Raw genomic sequence first — 12,819 nt, forward strand, 5'->3', positions numbered from 1 at the left:
TTTTTCCACATACTGTTTTATTTAAAAATAATATATTCCCCTAAAGTTTTAAGCTGCTTTACTGTTATTATATACAAAATTTATGAAACATATTAACTCTGTTATATATGTGTGTGTATATATATATATATATATATATACATATATAATGTATTTTATATATGTTTTGCAATTATTAAAAAAAAAATTCGTCTCTCATATTAGTGTAACTTAAATGTTTTTAAAAGCATCCTTCACAGCAAAAGACTTGGTCTCTCCTATCGAAACTGCAATCATCCAGTTAATCAATATTATATTATGTGTTATTGTGCTTTATACTTTCCATTATATCTAAAATGTCTTTTTAAGAAAAGGAATCAATGTGCAACTTCGTGGAAGTAGATTACATGTCACGTATCATGGAAAGTGTCCATATATATCCATTTACTAAAAACATATGTATTTATTTAATATCTTACATCGATTTTATACTGTACATTGCATCATCCCATACAGTAAACAGAAGTTCGCTATCAAAAGCGAACATGGCGAGGATTATTCTTGAAGAAAATCATATTTTCGATATCTTCTTCAAAACAAATTTACAGTTCAAAAAACTGATTAAATTTATATTCTTACTATCCAAAATTTGAATTAATTGCGGATAATTTATTAAATGAGAAGATTATAACATATTCCTTCAAATTGTGGATAAAAAGTAAAATTCTTATTCCATGAAATGTAAAGTTTATGTTAATAAAAATATATCACGTTCTTAGCCAAAATACCAAAACTAGAATATACAAGATATTATGTTAGATATTACCGTATTTCAAAAAATATCATTGAACTTGATGTTGCAAAGATGGTGATATATTTTTCAAACAACTCTATTACATACACAAGATTGGAAGACTTTGATATAAAAGTGAAATGTAATTACATGATAAACAAAAATCCAAGATGAAGCGGAACATCGAAAATAAACTGTAGGTATCTAATATTAAATTAATACAAGCATCACTTCTATATACTCTATTTACATCGCCAACAGATTTATTGTAGGTCATAACGCGAGTATGTTAAAGTTTGAAAAAAATAAAATAAAGTAACAGAATAGTTTTGTGATCTCATGAGATAATTATAATCTTTAAATATTCGAAATCTATCAGAGAATAAATAAATACTTGATTGCAGAGTTTTGGAACTTAATCGTGAACATGATAAACTGTAATATAGTATTAATTCATAACTTGTTCTCGAGTGAATGTTCTAATGCATTTGAACATAAGATCGACATACCAACATAGAAGCATGTACTTTCGAGAAATAAATCCGGAATCTCTACACGTCACAAGATAATAGTATATGTTGTTGCTTTATCGCCTGTGTGGTAGGCGGGATTGTCCAAACTGCGTTACATTACAAATGTATCGCTACTAAGATAATAATAAAAAATCATCTATTTGCACATCACGCGTTTTCATATTATATATATTAGAAAGATATAAAAAAGTTATCCGTACCACAAAAGATCACTCTCTTCATTTCACATGTTTATCCGTCGCATATACACGCGAGTCACTTGGCACTTTTTTTCACAACAATTTTGTCTTGCACGCCATGCAGGAGATTTGTAATTTTGATGGGCGGCGGCGGTGGAATGCTTCTTCCGCCAGGATGCTTCTTCCGGTGCAGCATCATCGGCGACCGCTGGGTGAAGCTCTGGCCGCAGATGTCGCAGATGTAAGGTCGCTCGCCGACGTGGGTAAGCAGATGAATCTTTTGCGAGCTGAGGCAGCCGAAGGTCTTGCCACATATCGCGCAGAGATACGACTTCTCGCCCGAGTGCGTCCTGAGATGCTTCGTGAGACCGTACTTGAATTTGAACTCCATACCGCATTGCTCGCAGACGTACTTCATCTTGTGCAGCTCAGCGTGACTGTCGAGATTCTTCTGGGTTTTAAAGCGCTTCCTGCAAATCTGACACTCAAACTCCTTGACCTTCGTCTTGTGCTTGTAATGCTTGTGGAAGTATAAGGAGCTCTTGCTGGGATAGGACGTGCCGCATATGTCGCAAACGCAGGACTCCGTGTCGTGGTCTTTCATGTGTGTCGTGTAGTCGGATTGCACCTTGAACATCTTGCCGCACTGTTCGCAGCTATAGTTGTAGTCCTCGGTATGCTTGCGAATATAATGTATCTTCAGATACGGCTTCGTGCGCGCCTTGAAGTCGCACAGGGTGCACGCGTGAAGCTGCGCGGGCTCGTCGTGGATCTCCATATGCCTAGAAAGATACGCACCGGTCTTGAAGCCCTTGGAGCAGATTGTGCACTTGTGCGGCCGTGAGTTGCTGTGCTTGAACATGTGACTAGTGAGTTTGCTCTTGCGGTCGAACGTAATGTAACAGATCTCACAGATATGCGACTTCTTCTTTGGACTAGTCGAATGCTTGCCGGATCGCGTTTTCGAAAATTTTTCTTTGCGCCGTTTCCTGAAATCCAACGGAACGTCATCCATATCATCCAAATCATCCAAATCGTCTGAATCGTCGATGACGGTTTTATTTCTCTTTCTGGTCTCAATCCGATTTTTATCCTTCTCGACGCGATTATCCTTTTCTTTTGCTTCGTCTTCTTTTGACTCGGTTTTGGAACTATTTTCCTCGATGGGTGGCGGTTCTTTCATCATAAACACGCTCAATGACTTTGGGATGCGAAAATAATCGTCTTCCAGTTTTACTATCAGAAAAGATGACGAGAGTGGATCTAGTTGATTGCACCTAAAAAAATTATAAAAATTGTCAGTCGATTTTTATTCGTTAGTATAATAGGGATATGATCGTGCTGGTTGCACGCGAGCATGCATTGGTGCAACTTCAGCTAAAAGTTTCGGTAAAGAAGAAACAGCTGAATTTCACAAAAATAACTTTTCTCCACTGCTCACGGATATTTTCTTATAGGCAAGTATTTCTTATTATTCTAATAAATTTAGAATTTATCTATAATAAAATAAATAAATAAATTAACTAACCTTAGAGAGAGTTAGACTAACTTACATAAAAAAAAAACGCAATTATTACATTAATACGTAAATAAACTTTATATGTGACGTATAATACATATAATATTTATTTAGACTATTCAATGCATTTAATTTCTATTTAAAAAAATCCATTTTCTTGTGTACAACTAAAATTGAATACATATTGTTGTTAATCATGTATTATAAAAATAGAGATATAATCGCTGCATAAAACTCATGTTACAATACGAGTCGATATTTGCGGGTGGAGATGAAGTAATTTTGCTTTATATTCGTTCCATGTTAAGATTCCATTTGCGACACTCTATCAGATCTTTTAAACACAATTCTGATAATGGAAGATCAGTAAACGATCGTTCAACTGTGACTGCATCACAAGCTTTTTCGGATAATATAATATGTCGGATAAACGGATAATTTTGCACTTTTGCGAGTGCATTCTCTCGAGGAATTTCAATGTGTCTTATGATCTCAGAGACAATAAATTTGTCAATAGTGATAAGCTCAAAGACTGCTAAGTGCATATTAGTGAATAGTCTAATATTCGATCAATTTGGTCGGTTAATCGACTCTCATAAGAGAACATCTTGAAGTTTAATTCTTGCTCTTTAACAAAATATTCTTCGATACGACTTAATATTTCATATAGACATATTATATTATGTATATAATTCTTTTAGTTAATTGCTTGCTAAAATTTTAGTCACTTTGGACTCTCTTTGTAACATGAGATGCTTAATTTTCGATATATACAACTATCTCACATCCTTTGTAACCTGAAACATTGATAAAATTAATCATTAAGAGAAAATATAATTTATATAAATATATCGCTACATCGAAGAAATTACGATTATCATAACAATCATTTAATAATTCATATATATAAAATATAGAGAGAAATTCTTTTTCATACAAAATATTCTCATGCTTATATAAAATTTTTGAAATTATTAAAAAAAATTAATTTTTAGAGATTTATTAAAAAATGTAATACTTTCAGTAAAAAATATTGAAAATTTAGAAAAGTAAAGCTTATAAAAAAGCTATACAGCAAAAATCTATGGCAATACTTGTCACAAATTTTCATCAACTTTAATAATTTAATAACATTCACATAAAACAGAAATTCTCACTGAATATTTCTAATGTTCGCCGTTTTGCACAAATCGTATACACAAAAATAAGGTGATTTTTTTCTAATACAGTAACCCGCGCTTGCTTGCACTTCAATTAACGTACACGAAAACATATATCAAACAACATAAGGATAGATAAATATTTTTTATAAATATGCACAAATAATCACCAGTCTTTTCTCTTAAAAAGATAAAAGTACAATTGATATCGTCATGTAATTTTCTTGTACACAAGGTACAATTAAAAACTTATACATATGAATCATATATTCCAATATGGACATTTTATACATTCCTTAAAAACTCCAAGATAGTAAGACCATTTTACAGTCCTTTGTATAAGATCAATCACGATCACGCATCCAATATGGAAGTCTTATCGATGTAATCACTTTGAAACTTTTCAAGGTAATTTCTGGCGAGCTCAGCTATCTGCGGATGCGACGATAATAATGGCGGCAGTGGTCCAGGATGATGCTTTCTATGCCTTAGCAGACTGGAGCGTTGCGTGAAGTCCTTCTCGCAGATGTCGCACTTGTATGGCCGTATGCTGGCATGGGTAAGCACATGCTGATAGAAATTGCTACTGGACAGGAACGTTTTATGGCACAGAATACAAGTGGAGATATTTGTCTGGCCGTGCTTGAAACGTTTGTGGCTCATGAGTTCGCGAGTACCGCTGTACTCCTTGTCACAAACCTCGCACTTGAAACCTTTCTCATGCAACATCAAATGATTGTCCAGTCTGCTTCTGTGGTGGAACTTCTTGCGGCACAAGTGACATGGATATTCATACTTGATTTCGCGATTTCGCTTCTGATGCCGCCATTCGTGGCCCTTGACATCCTTGACCTTCTTGCCGCAGAAACGGCAGATTTGCAGTTCCAACACGTGGGTTCTCTTCATATGGTGTGTCAGATCGATCTTCAGTTTATAACTACGACCACAATGCTCACAAACGAATCTCGGCTCGTGATCGCTATGGATGCGAACGTAGTGTCTTTTCAGACCGTCTCCACTTTTGTATTTCACATGACAGATCTCGCACTCGAAGAAATAGTCCGGCCGGTGTATCCTTTTGTGTTCCTCTAATGCCTTTGGTGTGTAACAAGCTCTTTTACACTTGTCGCATTGATATGGTTTACGATGCACGTATCTCACATGTCGCTCAACCTTCTTTGCATTATTAAAATGCTTGTCGCAAAATGGACACGTATTTCTTATCTCTTCCATGACTTCGTCTACCTCGGTAGTTTCTTTATGTAAATTTGAAGAACCGGAGACCTGCGGCGATTTCATGTTCAACAAAGATCGAACCTTCTGAATTGAAGTATTGGTGTCCTTGGTAGTTTTTACGGACGAATTCTGCGAATCTAATGACAAATCTACTTTAATCGATCTATTTATACTTCGACACTGTACTGTAACGGGTTTAAGTTTTCCAATTGTTTTTGTAGAATTATGTTCACTTTGGACAGATTTCCATGTACCCAACAAAATGGAGACAAAACGGGGAGGTCCTTTTCGATATTGCGCTCCTTTCTGCCTGATGATGATAGGCTTTTCCCTGAAACAGGGATAAATCGTGTCAGCGTATAAAGTATCAATACTGTATTTTAAACATATAATCAAATAGCCAAGTAACTGAATATAAGAGACATCCTACGCCACTGTAAAAAGATAAATCTCAATATATTATTACATTAAGACCGTCACCATCAATTTCATCCATTACTTAGAAATTTTTCATACAAATATTATATAAAAAATTATAAACATTTTAATCATCAATATTTTTTATGTTATAAATTTTTACACGCATTTGTATCCCATTATATCCAAAGGTGCAATCAGTCTGAAATGAATGTTCGTTAATATTATTTCAGTAATACGAAAAACTTCATAATCAAACATAAAAATAAGATAAACTTACTTCAAGAGTTGTAAAAAAAATGTGTATATATATTTTTTTTTTTCACACATAAATCTTATACAACAAAGTTGCGATGCACACAATATTAATATGCTTGTAATACTTTATTTAATAATTATATTTAAAAAAATCTTGCAAAAGTACAATCTTTTTTTATTTATTAGCGTCTGTATAATTACAAACAATTATATCCAAATAATGTAATTCGAAATTATGTATCCAAATAAATATTCAGTAATACTAAATATTTATACTTTGTGCTCATAAGAGAAATATATTTATATATATCTAAGATAATTTAAATAATTGGAACTAATAGTTTTACAATCTATTGCTAAACAAATCAGTCTTTTGTAGGTCTATAGACTGTCGCCGTAAGAACATGTCAAGTTGTATATCGCAATTGTTATCCATTTCATACATATCCTTTGCTTAATTTCGAGTTAATCTTTTTTTTTTGCATACGTGTTATAATAGGACATATCTTTAAAATAAAATACTTTTCACATTTATCAAAAAACAAAATAAAACTAAAAGTTACCAAAAATAAAAGTAAACATTTGTCGCACAAAAACAAACAATTATATCCAAATAATGTAATTCGAAATTATGTATCCAAATAAATATTCAGTAATACTAAATATTTATACTTTGTGCTCATAAGAGAAATATATTTATATATATCTAAGATAATTTAAAGTATTGGAACTAATAGTTTTACAATCTATTGCTAAACAAATCAGTCTTTTGTAGGTCTATAGACTGTCGCCGTAAGAACATGTCAAGTTGTATATCGCAATTGTTATCCATTTCATACATATCCTTTGCTTAATTTCGAGTTAATCTTTTTTTTTGCATACGTGTTATAATAGGACATATCTTTAAAATAAAATACTTTTCACATTTATCAAAAAACAAAATAAAACTAAAAGTTACAAAAAATAAAAGTAAACATTTGTCGCACAAAAAAAAATCATCAATGGAAGTTTTTAATTAATTATGACATATAATATATAGAAGAAAAAATACCGGGTAATTATACAGAAAAAGGGCAACCTCATATATGCCCTCTTTCTGCATAATTATCAAATACAGTATTATAGCAAGAATGTAAGAATATAAGAACAAATTAATATCTTCAAATATTTCTATATTCTCACAAACTACCGGCATATATTTTTTGAGAAGTATGTTTTCCAAAACTGTTACTATGAATCTGTAGATCAAGGATGCCTTTTGTATAGATATAACGATGTATTATTGAATCTTCACATAAACCATTCATTATAGTTTCAAGAGTTTTTGTAAAACATTTTTAGCTAAACCGGCGATGGGAACTTGCGACGTGTAAGGCGGAAGAGGACCGGGATGATTTTTTCGGTGCCGAAAGAGACTGGATCGTTGAGTAAAGTCTTCACCGCAAATATCGCAATTATACGGCCTAATACCGGCGTGCGTAAGAACATGTTGATAGAATTTATTACCTCTCGACACAAATACTTTCTTACAAATCAGGCAAGTCGTACCCGGTTTGTGTACCCGATTCTTATGATACTCCAGTTGTCTCGATGAAGTGACAATAACACTACACTCAGTACATTTGTAACCCTGTTTGTGCAACAACAAATGATTGTCAAGACGAGTTTGGTTCTGGAATTTCTTGATACACAGATGACACGAGAATTTTAAGCTGGCCATCTCGGCTCGCTTCTTATGCTTCCATTCGTGGCTGTGAAGATCCGTCACGGATTTCCCGCAATATCGGCATATGTGAATGTCGGTGCTGTGCTTTCTCTTGATGTGCACAAGAAGATCCACTTTCACCTTGAACGACTGGCCGCAGGAATCGCAAATAAACTCAGCAGCAACATCACTATGCGCTCGCACTTGATGTTGCTTCAGCGTTATCTGACGTTTGTACTTCAAGTGACATATGTCGCACTTGAAGAAGTAATCATCACTGTGACTCTTACGATGCTTTTCCAAGTTTTGCTTGGTGTGACAAGATGCACGACATTTGTCACATTTATACGCTCTTTTCTGATGACTCGCTACGATATGTCTCTTCAGAAGTTTCTCATGGTCAAAGTGCTTTAAGCAAAACGGACAAGCGGTCCGCACTTCATTCAATACCTGATCCACATCTTTGTTCTTTTCGTTTTGTGAAGTATCTTCAGATGGCGACATTTCTACAGATTTAATTTCTTCTTTAATTTCTTCCTTAATTCCCTCTTTAATTTCTTCTTTATTCAATAATTCTTCGTCTACTTCTTTGTCTGCACAAAGTTCTTCTCTGCTAAAATTTTTCTTATTTCTTTGTCGCATTCTTTTTTTTCTATTCCCTTTTGCTGGGCTACAGCGTTTTCTCACACTTTTTTTAGCAGTAGTCTGTACTACGCCATCATGCATTACAATCACTTTTCGATATATATCCCGCACTGTGGTCCACCGTCCCCTGAAACATCCATTAATTTCAATCAGTATAAACACAAAACATGCAACGTCTACCACAATTGTATAAAAATCAAGAGACTTCAATATAATCAGTAGTAATATTCAGTACTACACTAGTAAGATCATTTGGCTGATATAATTCATATTATTGATATTACACAATTTTACAATTCTTGCAAAGATGAAGCAACTAATATTGAAGAGTGTAAGGATAGAAACAAAATTATAAGCTTCGTTTCACTTATAATATTTCTTAAGTATTTACATGTTTTTTTTTTTAATACCGACTACACACACAGTATCTGTACACATTCAAGATAAATAATTATTTTAGCAATCGCCATTCCAACGAATTTATAAGTATATCGTACCCAGCTACTAATTCGGCTTTCAGATTAATTCAAGTTGACTAAGCAGCAACGGTGGACGGCGGCGGATGAATACCAATGTCGGGATGTCTGCGACGATGACTTTTCATGGTGCTTCTTTGCGTGAAAGTTTGTCCGCAGATATCGCATTCGTATGGTTTATCGCCCGTATGAATGAGCTTGTGCACCCTGAGAGCATTAACCTTCTTGAAAGCTTTCAGGCATGATTTGCATTGGTACGGCCGCTCGTCGGTGTGTACACGTTCATGTTGCTTCAGTGCATAATTCGTCGCGAACTTCTTGCCGCATTGGGCACACAGGAACGTCTGCGGATGAATACTAATGTCGGGATGTCTGCGACGATGCCTTTTCATGCTACCAAGTTGCGTGAAAGTGTGTCCGCAGATATCGCATTCGTATGGTTTATCGCCCGTATGAATGAGCTTGTGCACCCTGAGAGCATTAACCCTCTTGAAAGCTTTCAGGCATGATTTGCATTGGTAAGGCCGCTCGTCGGTGTGTACACGTTCATGTTGCTTTATCTCCGATATGCGTTTGAATCTTTTCTCGCAAGCCGTACACTTGTACGGACGTTCGTCGCTGTGCTTCACCATGTGCTGCTTGTACCTTCCGGTCTGAGTGAAGGTCACATGGCATACAGAACATTCGTACCTCGCACGCTCACTTCTATCTTTTCGTTTTTCGGCATTAATTAAAATATTTTTGAAATTCTCGCTATATGCCGCGTTGAAAGGGTCCTCCTCTTTGATTATCAAGTCTTCGACCGTCGGATCTATCTCTATCTGCGTATAGTTGTACTCCTCAGATTCTTCTTCGCTACGCTCGATCTTGATAGCTTGTCCTATCAACTCTCCGACCTCGAGAATTCTGTAAGCAACAATAGTAACTTTTCAGCATGTTAAACGCAGTCAAGATACTTCCTCTTGATCATCCGAAGTTTCTTACCAGGATATACCCGAGGACAAATTTGGCAATTTTTATGGATATTGGAAAAAGTGACGCTCTCTCGCTTCAAGATCAAGGAACAAATTTAATCGACAAAGATAGTTACGTAGTCACAAACACCTTTTGATGTACGAGTTATTTTATTAAACGTATAATAACGAATATCATTAAATGACAATTAACATAAATTTGTCGATGCATTTATCCACCTTCGAACAAACTTGGAAGTCTCGCCTGCAAAAAGAAACTCTAGAAAAGAAAAGAGAAAAAAATGAGAAGAACAAACGAATTGTCTTTCAACAACATTGGCATTGTTCGGCTTACAAGTTATCCTTATCTACACTGAAAAAATAGAACAACAATATTCGTAACGGAACACTTTGAGCACGGTAGTACAAACGTAGCCGTATAATTCATGAAAAGTATAATTCATGAAGAACCGAACGGTCAAATATCGCGCGTAATCTTGTCTTTTGAGCGCCGCACGGTTTACGCAAACGTTACCAGTGTACAAAAGATATCGTCAAAGAGATTTATCGAGAAGTATCGGGATCAACATCGCGAGTATGACGCTTCGTCGACGTTGTCCAACATCAACGTAGTGGTAGATATATAATCTATAATAATTCAAAAGACTTCTCTCACAGTTTCTGTCTGTCCCGCTGTTACAATACATAGGTAACAACGCGTAAGCACGTATTATCGCACTGTTCTTATCGTTAAATGTGCTCAATCGACGTTTAATCATTTGAATCATTAACGAGAAGTTTCAAATCATTCACAGAACAAGTTGTTTAACGTCAAAGTTCTTAGACACACGTAGACTTCTGATGGGCCGTCAAGTTGCCCTGGCAAGAGAATCCACGATGGCATATCTGGCAGACGTATGGCCGTTCCCCGGTGTGTCCGCGTTTATGAATCGTCAATGTCGATCTCTGCGAGAACGCTTTCGGGCACTGGTCGCATTTGTATGGCTTCTCTCCCGTGTGCACTCTCCTATGCATTCTCAGATTTTCCGAGTCGGTGAAACCCTTTCCGCAGATATCGCAAACGTAAGGTTTTTCCCCGGTATGAATTCGTCTGTGCTTCTTCAAGTGTTCAGCACTACTGAGACTCTTTCCGCAGTAATCGCAGAGATACAGCTTCGTCGGATTGTGGCTCTCCTTATGTCGAAAGAGCGACCTCTTCGTGGCAAGTACGCGGCCGCAAATGTCGCAGGCGGTGCTGGTCACTTTGTTGGCCTTCAACTCAGGATGCGTGCGTCTGCAGTGCGCGGAGAGCTGTCGTCTCAGGTAGAAGGCGTTGTTGCATAGCTGACAGACAAACGGCTTTTCGCCCGAGTGAATGTTATAATGCTCCTGAAGATCGAGTTTCTTCCGGAAACGCTTGTCGCATTCATTGCACTTGAACGGTAGATCCGCTTTATCCATGTGTCGCGTCATGTGGATGCTCAGAGCCGCCAGAACAGTGGTCTCGTAATCGCACTCCTTGCACATGTAACTTGGTAAGAAATGCGTCTTCTCGTGCCTCGTTAAGTCGCGAAACAACCGAAATTTCTTGGGGCAATGCTTGCAGGGGAGATCACCTACTGTGTGACGCAACAAATGCTTCTGGTAGTTACTCTTGTGCCGAAAAACCTTGTTACAAGTCTTGCAGAGAAATTCCAACTCGGATTTCTCTTTCTTCACCTTCTTCAATGATGCGGTACGGCCAGTCACTCCTGAAGAGTTGCCTCTGCGACCGCTTTTACGTACCAAATGCATTATCTTCATGTGCTTGCGGAGGCCGATACCGGTTCTGAAGACCCGACCACATTGGGCACACGTGTTCTTCCGCTTACCTTTATGCTCGATCTCATGAGTGTCCAACAAGGATTGCGAAGCAAAGAAGACGCCGCAAAGCTTACAGTGATACGCCAAAGGAAGATCTTCCTCGTCATCCTCAATGTTTATTTCCTGCTTTATGTTGTCTTGTTCAGAGTTTGTTGAAACTGCTGTCTCGTCAGTCGCATCCGCTGCTTCTGGACACTTCGATGGGGACTTCGCGGGTTCGTCATTCTTCTTCACCAGTTCAAGTTTAGGGAACATCGGGTAATAGTCTTCAGAAAACGGTAGCTGGTTGTACCTGAAATAGAAAAATTCAGAGGGATATCAGTATCGAATATCCTTGTTACATCGCGACGATCTTTCTTTCATTGTCTGGTCTCGTTGTCTAGCAAATTATTTCTACTCCTGTAAGTAAAATTGCTGAACTTGCGCAAACTTGCAGCTTTATCAATTATGTGACAAATTAGATATTTTGATAAAAAAATAATAAGATATATCAGAATCGTCTTACATTATGTACGTATATATGTATATGTAAGAATAGAGACACTAGAAATGTGAAAAAAAAAAACGACATGATGAAATAGCTTTTGGTAGTCATAATTCTGAGTAGCATTTTTATTTATTACAATAATACATAATGGAAGAAAATACCCAACTCATAAAAAATTAATTACAGCTTTATATACTGCAATTCGTCTACAAAATAAACGATGTTATATATATCTTATCTGATATTTCGGTTTATTATTCTATCGGCATTTGCTATACAATTTTGTTCATTTAGTTATTTTTTACATAAATATATTTGTTTTACCTTCTTAATAATAATTCCACTTTATGTCTGTTGAAAATAAAAAGCAAAAACATTCACGTTAAAATCACAGAAAAAATTTTGTGACACATTTGATATAAAAACTCAAGTCATTTATTTGATACATTGTAGCTAGCATTACAATAAAAAAAAATAAAAATAAGAGATTAATATTTCAAATTTTTATCATTTCAAAAATTCCATCATATATATAACAAAAATATCAGCCAAGATAATAGCATTACGCAATTCCTCCTAATACAAAAAGTATTAATTAAAATGAAAATATTTAATC

The 12,819-nt window shown here is 35.7% G+C and overlaps 1 protein-coding gene across 6 annotated transcripts in view; it reads right to left on the bottom strand.

Moving 5' to 3' along the window:
* Positions 1-12,819, bottom strand: part of LOC139810155 (uncharacterized) — a 55,611-nt gene that overhangs the window by 19,881 nt on the left and 22,911 nt on the right. The window contains exon 5 of one of the 6 annotated variants that reach the window (XM_071773472.1): positions 9,950-12,008. The exons of the other annotated variants lie outside the window; for them this stretch is intronic. Coding sequence (XP_071629573.1) covers positions 10,694-12,008 — 1,315 coding nt within the window. The 3' untranslated portion in view covers positions 9,950-10,693. Of the gene's footprint in view, positions 1-9,949; positions 12,009-12,819 lie in introns of those variants that run through there. 6 annotated transcript variants of the gene reach the window in all.

This window comes from Temnothorax longispinosus, chromosome 3 (genome assembly GCF_030848805.1).
Source record: "Temnothorax longispinosus isolate EJ_2023e chromosome 3, Tlon_JGU_v1, whole genome shotgun sequence".
Taxonomy (NCBI): domain Eukaryota; kingdom Metazoa; phylum Arthropoda; class Insecta; order Hymenoptera; family Formicidae; genus Temnothorax; species Temnothorax longispinosus.